Raw genomic sequence first — 10,758 nt, forward strand, 5'->3', positions numbered from 1 at the left:
ACACTGGGAAGACATGTGGAGTATACTACTGTTATTACATACACTGAGAAGACAGGTGGAGTATACTACTGTTATTACATACACTGAGAAGACAGGTGGAGGATACTACTGTTATTACATACACTGAGAAGACAGGTGGAGTATACTACTGTTATTACATACACTGAGAAGACAGGTGGAGTATACTACTGTTATTACATACACTGGGAAGACAGGTGGAGTATACTACTGTTATTACATACACTAAGAAGACAGGTGGAGAATACTACTGTTATTACATACACTGAGAATACAGGTGGAGTATACTACTGTTATTACATAGACTGAGAAGACAGGTGGAGTATACTACTGTTATTACATACACTGAGAAGACAGGTGGAGTATACTACTGTTATTACATACACTGATAAGACAGGTGGAGTATACTACTGTTATTACATACACTGGGAAGACAGGTGGAGAATACTACTGTTACTACATACACTGAGAAGACAGGTGGAGTATACAACTGTTATTACATACACTGAGAAGACAGGTGGAGTATACTACTGTTACTACATACACTGAGAAGACAGGTGGAGGATACGACTGTTACTACATACACTGAGAAGACATGTGGAGTATACTACTGTTATTACATACACTGGGAAGACAGGTGGAGTATACTACTGTTATTACATACACTGAGAAGACAGGTGGAGTATACTACTGTTATTACATACACTGGGAAGACAGGTGGAGTATACTACTGTTATTACATACACTGAGAAGACAGGTGGAGTATACTACTGTTATTACATACACTGAGAAGACAGGTGGAGTATACTACTGTTACTGCATACACTGGGAAGACAGGTGGAGGATACTACTGTTATTACATACACTGAGAAGACAGGTGGAGTATACTACTGTTATTACATACACTGAGAAGACAGGTGGAGTATACTACTGTTATTACATACACTGGGAAGACAGGTGGAGTATACTACTGTTACTACATACACTGAGAAGACAGGTGGAGGATACTACTGTTATTACATATACTGAGAAGACAGGTGGAGTTTACTACTGTTATTACATACACTGGGAAGACAGGTGGAGTATACTACTGTTATTACATACACTGAGAAGACAGGTGGAGTATACTACTGTTATTACATACACTGAGAAGACAGGTGGAGTATACTACTGTTATTACATACACTGAGAAGACAGGTGGAGTATACTACTGTTATTACATACACTGAGAAGACAGGTGGAGTATACTACTGTTATTACATACACTGAGAAGACAGGTGGAGTATACTACTGTTATTACATACACTGGGAAGACAGGTGGAGTATACTACTGTTATTACATACACTGAGAAGACAGGTGGAGTATACTACTGTTATTACATACACTGAGAAGACAGGTGGAGTATACTACTGTTACTACATACACTGAGAAGACAGGTGGAGTATACTACTGTTATTACATACACTGATAAGACAGGTGGAGTATACTACTGTTATTACATACACTGGGAAGACATGTGGAGTATACTACTGTTATTACATACACTGAGAAGACAGGTGGAGTATACTACTGTTACTACATACACTGAGAAGGAAGATACACAGGCAGTTAGAATATGTTGCTGTAGCCTCATTTTCAGACAAAATCGTATTAACTTTTGCAGTGTGGTCAGAATGCAAAAGGTGAGACTTTGAGACAGCGAAGAATAGAGGAACAATCTCCTTTCTAAAGTGTCAGAAGTGTATGGTAGGGAACACAGTGTATTGTGTGTGATACCTAACCCCCTGCATGGTTGCATACTGTACCTCCATCCAGCCGGCCTGCAGGGCGTCCCACTCCTCCAGAGAGTCCCACAGCAGCTGTTTCAGTTTCACCTCCGCACTCAGCTCCTCTAACGCCTCGTACTTAGTCACCTCCACCTACAGAGGTCAGGGGTTAGAGGTCAAAGAGGGGTCACTCAGCTCCTCTAACGCCTCGTACTTAGTCACCTCCACCTACAGAGGTTAGGGGTTAGAGGTCAGAGAGGGGTCACTGAGCTCCTCTAACGCCTCGTACTTAGTCACCTCCACCTACAGAGGTTAGGGGTTAGAGGTCAGAGAGGGGTCACTCAGCTCCTCTAACGCCTCGTACTTAGTCACCTCCACCTACAGAGGTTAGGGGTTAGAGGTCAAAGAGGGGTCACTCAGCTCCTCTAACGCCTCGTACTTAGTCACCTCCACCTACAGAGGTTAGGGGTTAGAGGTCAGAGAGGGGTCACTGAGCTCCTCTAACGCCTCGTACTTAGTCACCTCCACCTACAGAGGTCAGGGGTTAGAGGTCAGAGAGGGGTCACTCAGCTCCTCTAACGCCTCGTACTTAGTCACCTCCACCTACAGAGGTCAGGGGTTAGAGGTCAGAGAGGGGTCACTCAGCTCCTCTAACGCCTCGTACTTATTCACCTCCACCTACAGAGGTCAGGGGTTAGAGGTCAGAGAGGGGTCACTGAGCTCTTCTAATGCCTCATACCTAGTCATCTCCACCTACAGAGGTCAGGGGTTAGAGCTCAGAGAGGGGTCACTCAGCTCCTCTAACGCCTCGTACTTAGTCACCTCCACCTACAGAGGTCAGAGGTTAGAGGTCAGAGAGGGGTCACTGAGCTCCTCTAACGCCTCGTACTTAGTCACCTCCACCTACAGAGGTTAGGGGTTAGAGGTCAAAGAGGGGTCACTGAGCTCGTCTAATGCCTCATACCTAGTCATCTCCACCTACAGAGGCAAGGGGTTAGAGCTCAGAGAGGGGTCACTCATCTCCACTAACGCCTCATACTTAGTCAGCTCCACCTACAGAGGTCAGGGGTTAGAGGTCAGAGAGGGGTCACTCATCTCCACTAACGCCTCATACTTAGTTACCTCCACCTACAGAGGTCAGGGGTTAGAGGTCAGAGAGGGATAGAGAATATAGGCATCCTTTGAAAGAGAAACCTAATCTGAATTGCCTCAATCAATGCACATCCAGGTGTGAAAAAGTGCCAAAGGGAAAATACATAAACGCACAACAGTTACTCTACATTTAACTACACTGTTTCTCTCAAAGAACAATATGGTGAAAAGTGGTGTTTTGCTGTCCTCTGGTGGTCAGAAGACATACTGTATCCTATTACTCTGCATCTCATCTATGTATTGTATCGTATTGTATTCTAGAATATTGTATAGTATAGTATGGTATGGTATTGTATAGTATTGTATAGTAGAATATAGTATAGTATGGTATAGTATGGTATTGCATGGTATGGTACTGTATTGTACCTTGAAGTTCTTCTGGAAAGACTTGTACTGGAAGGCCTGGGTCTGCAGCTCGTCTATGGAGACCTGGACCTCCTCCAGCAGCAGACGGACCTTGGGACGCTCAGCGTTGATGTCCATGATCTGATTGTTCTGGGGAGCAGAGATGAACACATACACACAGTTATACATGGATCAGGGATGGGCAACTGTTTTGCTCGCAGCAAAAATTCCCCTAGGGCCCCAAAAAGGCTAGGGCCGGCTCTGCCTGCGTGTGTAGGGTATGGATGTGGGTATGGATGTGGGTATGCAGACCAGCGAGCCATAGCGGCCACTCATTACGAGTTCAGATTTTTAGTGGCTCCAACCCCATCAAAGTTGGCCCTCCCTGATCTGGATCAAACCCACACACATCTCTATTTACCCTACTCTTACAGACTAAATGATCTTTTCAGGTCAGTTAGAGCACAACGACCTGGGGAAGAGGAACCCAGTTGTAAATGACTGTCATATCCAGAGACATTCTTATCTTTTTCCACGGTTATTTATAAAGCCTATCTGGGGACAAACACTGACCCTTAGCGTGATGGTGAAGCTAGTGTGATACAATGCATCTGAACGTTGACCCTTGACCTCTAGTTACCTGAGCCTGCTGTTTGACCCTCTTGACCTCCTTGTTGAGGTCGGTGATGTCCCGTTGGAGGTGGATACAGAACTTGTCCACGTTGGCGTCCTTCTCTCCCACGGCCTTGTCGATGGCGTTGCGTACGGCGGTGACTGAGGGTTTCAGGGTGGCGTAGACGGCAAAGTCCTCAGGAGGGCTGGGCACGGAGTAGGAGTCTATCAGCTTGTACATCTGGGACACGGTCTCCGTCTGCTCGTCCAACCACTCCATCTGACACACAAACACACAGACCATGAAAGAACTGTCAGTGTTTCCCTCAGATGCTTTCCTAGGCGGGCCATGATGGCTGAAAACAGAAATTTGACTAGGTCTTTTCCCAGAAACATCCACGATGTAACCTGCTACGTTCATTTTCCTAACCCTAAATTCTTACCTGCCACGAAAGTCAATTTTTACAAAAGCTGTATCCCTTCTAGACAAAACCGTCTCTTACCCGCTCCTGTATCTCCTCTAGGAAGGTGAGGGAGTTGACGAACTCTGTAGTTGCAGAGGGGATGAACTCCAGTTTGAACTGGGCATCCTGCGCCTCAGCGATGATGGCGTCGATCTTTCTCTTGGCCAGCAGGGGGAGCATGTCATTGATGGCCTGGAGGGGAGGGTGGGGAGGGGGGCAGCACAGGCGTTAATGTTGGTCAGTGGATGGACGGCCCAATCCCAAATCCACCGCTTGACCCTATGCCCTATGGACATGTGTAAGCATTTTGGTAATAGCTCAAACTTGCCCTCTGATAGGCTAAGTGGAAGTTTATATTTATACATATTGCTCAGATCTCCAAAGTGCAAAGGTCCGGAGTCTAGGGGGTGATTTAACACGGGGTAACTGTGAGTTCCACTCCTCCTACCTCCAGACAACGTAGTGGTGAGGGAATGAGCTTCCCTTTCAGCAGAGTGGTGTCTACCAGCAGCAGGCCCAGGTGTCTCTTCTGTTTGATGGCCAGGGCCTCTTTATGTTCGCCGTGGTACTTCTCCAGACTCTCAGCGAAGAACGCCACTCCTACAGGGAACAGGGAACAGAGTCACATGGTGACTCTCTAGACAGTTTCAAAAAGAGAGATGGAGAGTGTTGATTTGCCACTGTGAAATATACAGAAAACACCTAAAGGACCTCATTGGATCCAAAGGTCTGAACGAACTGAGACAAAATGGAAATGCTGCTGTGGTATTTGTGTTGAATGTAGAAACTCAAAGCTACATACTGAAAAGGAGTGCCTTGGCTAATCCATTTTCTCTGTTCCCTAGTAAGTTCATTTAATTGATGATGATGAAGAGTGTGGCTACGGTACCGTGATCTTGATCTCTGAGCGCGTCCAGGTCCAGACTCTCATTCTCTCTGTAGAAGACGCGGAAGCTCTCGAAGGTGCGCGCGTACACGCTGGCCGAGTCAAACGCAAACTGGAGCGATTGCTGAGAGGGAGCGAGAGGAGGAGGAAGAGGGAGACGAGGAGAGACAACAAAACAAACGTCTTAATGAAGCAGCCAGTTAGACGAACAGTCAGGACGAAGAGGCAAGATAACAAAACATTGGACTGTGATAGTCATTTAAATGCCACAAAATATTTAAAGAGCTTTGGCATTAGGAATCATAATAGACACCAAAATGTCCAAGACAATTACAATCCACTAGCTAATTCAAATAACCTTTAAGAATGCTGACCTTGATGTCGAGGACGATGTTCAGGAGGTGTTTATCATCCTCTAACATGGCCTCCAGACCAGGGCCGTCACCACACGTCTTCTCCTCCACCTGAATGGTAGAGGAATAACCCTATGTTATGATAGGATAGTATTACATCTACTCTACCTGAATGGTAGAGGAATAACCCTATGTTATGATAGGATAGTATTACATCTGCTCTACCTGAATGGTAGTGGAATACAACCATGTTATGATAGGATAGTATTACATCTGCTCTACCTGAATGGTAGTGGAATACAACCATGTTATGATAGGATAGTATTACATCTGCTCTACCTGAATGGTAGAGGAATAACCCTATGTTATGATAGGATAGTATTACATCTGCTCTACCTGAATGGTAGTGGAATACAACCATGTTATGATAGGATAGTATTACATCTGCTCTACCTGAATGGTAGTGGAATACAACCATGTTATGATAGGATAGTATTACATCTGCTCTATCTGAATGGTAGAGGAATAACCCTATGTTATGATAGGATGGTATTACATCTGCTCTACCTGAATGGTAGTGGAATACAACCATGTTATGATAGGATAGTATTACATCTGCTCTACCTGAATGGTAGTGGAATACAACCATGTTATGATAGGATAGTATTACATCTGCTCTACCTGAATGGTAGTGGAATACAACCATGTTATGATAGGATAGTATTACATCTCCTCCACCTGAATGGTAGTGGAATACAACCATGTTATGATAGGATAGTATTACATCTGCTCTACCTGAATGGTAGTGGAATACAACCATGTTATGATAGGATAGTATTACATCTGCTCTACCTGAATGGTAGTGGAATACAACCATGTTATGATAGGATGGTATTACATCTGCTCTACCTGAATGGTAGTGGAATACAACCATGTTATGATAGGATAGTATTACATCTGCTCTACCTGAATGGTAGTGGAATACAACCATGTTATGATAGGATAGTATTACATCTGCTCTACCTGAATGGTAGTGGAATACAACCATGTTATGATAGGATAGTATTACATCTGCTCTACCTGAATGGTAGTGGAATAACCCTATGTTATGATAGGATAGTATTACATCTACTCTACCTGAATGGTAGTGGAATACTACCATGTTATGATAGGATAGTATTACATCTGCTCTACCTGAATGGTAGTGGAATACAACCATGTTATGATAGGATGGTATTACATCTGCTCTACCTGAATGGTAGTGGAATACAACCATGTTATGATAGGATAGTATTACATCTGCTCTACCTGAATGGTAGTGGAATAACCCTATGTTATGATAGGATAGTATTACATCTGCTCTACCTGAATGGTAGTGGAATACAACCATGTTATGATAGGATAGTATTACATCTGCTCTACCTGAATGGTAGTGGAATACAACCTATGTTATGATAGGATAGTATTACATCTGCTCTACCTGAATGGTAGTGGAATACAACCATGTTATGATAGGATAGTATTACATCTGCTCTACCTGAATGGTAGTGGAATACAACCATGTTATGATAGGATAGTATTACATCTGCTCTACCTGAATGGTAGAGGAATACAACCATGTTATGATAGGATAGTATTACATCTGCTCTACCTGAATGGTAGTGGAATACAACCATGTTATGATAGGATAGTATTACATCTGCTCTACCTGAATGGTAGTGGAATACAACCATGTTATGATAGGATAGTATTACATCTGCTCTACCTGAATGGTAGTGGAATACAACCATGTTATGATAGGATAGTATTACATCTGCTCTACCTGAATGGTAGAGGAATACAACCATGTTATGATAGGATAGTATTACATCTGCTCTACCTGAATGGTAGTGGAATACAACCATGTTATGATAGGATAGTATTACATCTGCTCTACCTGAATGGTAGTGGAATACAACCATGTTATGATAGGATAGTATTACATCTGCTCTACCTGAATGGTAGTGGAATACAACCATGTTATGATAGGATAGTATTACATCTGCTCTACCTGAATGGTAGTGGAATACAACCATGTTATGATAGGATAGTATTACATCTGCTCTACCTGAATGGTAGTGGAATACAACCATGTTATGATAGGATAGTATTACATCTGCTCTACCTGAATGGTAGTGGAATACAACCATGTTATGATAGGATAGTATTACATCTGCTCTACCTGAATGGTAGTGGAATACAACCATGTTATGATAGGATAGTATTACATCTGCTCTACCTGAATGGTAGTGGAATACAACCATGTTATGATAGGATAGTATTACATCTGCTCTACCTGAATGGTAGTGGAATACAACCATGTTATGATAGGATAGTATTACATCTGCTCTACCTGAATGGTAGTGGAATACAACCATGTTATGATAGGATAGTATTACATCTGCTCTACCTGAATGGTAGTGGAATACAACCATGTTATGATAGGATAGTATTACATCTGCTCTACCTGAATGGTAGTGGAATACAACCATGTTATGATAGGATAGTATTACATCTGCTCTACCTGAATGGTAGTGGAATACAACCATGTTATGATAGGATAGTATTACATCTGCTCTACCTGAATGGTAGTGGAATACAACCATGTTATGATAGGATAGTATTACATCTGCTCTACCTGAATGGTAGTGGAATACAACCATGTTATGATAGGATAGTATTACATCTGCTCTACCTGAATGGTAGTGGAATACAACCATGTTATGATAGGATAGTATTACATCTGCTCTACCTGAATGGTAGTGGAATACAACCATGTTATGATAGGATAGTATTACATCTGCTCTACCTGAATGGTAGTGGAATACAACCATGTTATGATAGGATAGTATTACATCTGCTCTACCTGAATGGTAGTGGAATACAACCATGTTATGATAGGATAGTATTACATCTGCTCTACCTGAATGGTAGTGGAATACAACCATGTTATGATAGGATAGTATTACATCTGCTCTACCTGAATGGTAGTGGAATACAACCATGTTATGATAGGATAGTATTACATCTGCTCTACCTGAATGGTAGTGGAATACAACCATGTTATGATAGGATAGTATTACATCTGCTCTACCTGAATGGTAGTGGAATACAACCATGTTATGATAGGATAGTATTACATCTGCTCTACCTGAATGGTAGTGGAATACAACCATGTTATGATAGGATAGTATTACATCTGCTCTACCTGAATGGTAGTGGAATACAACCATGTTATGATAGGATAGTATTACATCTGCTCTACCTGAATGGTAGTGGAATACAACCATGTTATGATAGGATAGTATTACATCTGCTCTACCTGAATGGTAGTGGAATACAACCATGTTATGATAGGATAGTATTACATCTCCTCCACCTGAATGGTAGAGGAATACAACCATGTTATGATAGGATAGTATTACATCTGCTCTACCTGAATGGTAGTGGAATACAACCATGTTATGATAGGATAGTATTACATCTGCTCTACCTGAATGGTAGTGGAATACAACCATGTTATGATAGGATAGTATTACATCTGCTCTACCTGAATGGTAGTGGAATACAACCATGTTATGATAGGATAGTATTACATCTGCTCTACCTGAATGGTAGTGGAATACAACCATGTTATGATAGGATAGTATTACATCTGCTCTACCTGAATGGTAGTGGAATACAACCATGTTATGATAGGATAGTATTACATCTGCTCTACCTGAATGGTAGTGGAATACAACCATGTTATGATAGGATAGTATTACATCTGCTCTACCTGAATGGTAGTGGAATACAACCATGTTATGATAGGATAGTATTACATCTGCTCTACCTGAATGGTAGTGGAATACAACCATGTTATGATAGGATAGTATTACATCTGCTCTACCTGAATGGTAGTGGAATACAACCATGTTATGATAGGATAGTATTACATCTGCTCTACCTGAATGGTAGTGGAATACAACCATGTTATGATAGGATAGTATTACATCTGCTCTACCTGAATGGTAGTGGAATACAACCATGTTATGATAGGATAGTATTACATCTGCTCTACCTGAATGGTAGTGGAATACAACCATGTTATGATAGGATAGTATTACATCTGCTCTACCTGAATGGTAAGTGGAATACAACCATGTTATGATAGGATAGTATTACATCTGCTCTACCTGAATGGTAGTGGAATACAACCATGTTATGATAGGATAGTATTACATCTGCTCTACCTGAATGGTAGTGGAATACAACCATGTTATGATAGGATAGTATTACATCTGCTCTACCTGAATGGTAGTGGAATACAACCATGTTATGATAGGATAGTATTACATCTGCTCTACCTGAATGGTAGTGGAATACAACTGACAGATGTCATCGTTCTGCAACATAGCAATATGGCTCTGAATTTGTTACTTTTTTTGTTTGTAACAATGTATCTCTCTCTCGCTCTCTTTATGCATGTGCCTGTGTTTTTGTTTGCGTGTCTGTGTCTGTGTTGTGTGTCTGTGCGTGTGCCTGTGTGTGTGTGTGTGTGTGTCTGTGTGTGTGTGTGCCTGTGTGTGTGTCTGTGTGTGCCTGTGTGTGTGTATTCCCCTAACAGGAGTGTGTGTCAGAGATCATCTCCAGGTTCCAGGAGACGGTGTTGTCATTAGTTGTTCTGGTGACTGACTCCTACTTTGATGCCTTCACTCAGCCCATGATCAACAGCAAGGTGTGAAACACTGCCATTGACTAATAAAAAACAGTTTTTTTTAGCAGAAAGGTAGGTGAGACAACTACACCTGTTATAGTGAGTACATTTCCCCTCAAAGCAGCTATCAGCGAAGTCCGTGCTAGTAGGAACAAGTCAAGTGCAGGTGTTAGTTCACCAAAGACAAGGGTGTTATTTAGTTCAGTTGTAGTTTTTGGGGCCAGTTTTCCAAACACAGATTAAACCTAGTTCTAGAATTAAAAGCAATGTGAAGAATCTTCATGGAAAGTTCTGTTCAGTTTTAGTGTTGGTCTGTGTCGGGGAAACCATCCCTAAATGTTTTAATAGCCTGACATCTGAGGACCATTCACCAAGAACAAGGTGCTGTTGTCCGGTTAGTAATACTATCCTATCATAACATGG

At 42.1% G+C, this 10,758-nt stretch overlaps 1 protein-coding gene across 1 annotated transcript in view; it reads right to left on the reverse strand.

The window, feature by feature from the left end:
* dnah6 (dynein, axonemal, heavy chain 6) overlaps positions 1-10,758 on the reverse strand; it is a 168,135-nt gene that overhangs the window by 133,484 nt on the left and 23,893 nt on the right. Inside the window, exons 2-8 of the mRNA XM_038999073.1 lie at positions 5,619-5,708; positions 5,248-5,368; positions 4,807-4,958; positions 4,398-4,550; positions 3,923-4,174; positions 3,304-3,432; positions 1,825-1,938 (exon numbers count right to left, since the gene is read on the reverse strand). Of these exons, the coding sequence (XP_038855001.1) occupies positions 1,825-1,938; positions 3,304-3,432; positions 3,923-4,174; positions 4,398-4,550; positions 4,807-4,958; positions 5,248-5,368; positions 5,619-5,708 (1,011 nt within the window). The remainder of the gene's footprint in view (positions 1-1,824; positions 1,939-3,303; positions 3,433-3,922; positions 4,175-4,397; positions 4,551-4,806; positions 4,959-5,247; positions 5,369-5,618; positions 5,709-10,758) is intronic.

This window comes from Salvelinus namaycush, chromosome 8 (assembly GCF_016432855.1).
Source record: "Salvelinus namaycush isolate Seneca chromosome 8, SaNama_1.0, whole genome shotgun sequence".
In the NCBI taxonomy this organism is placed as follows: domain Eukaryota; kingdom Metazoa; phylum Chordata; class Actinopteri; order Salmoniformes; family Salmonidae; genus Salvelinus; species Salvelinus namaycush.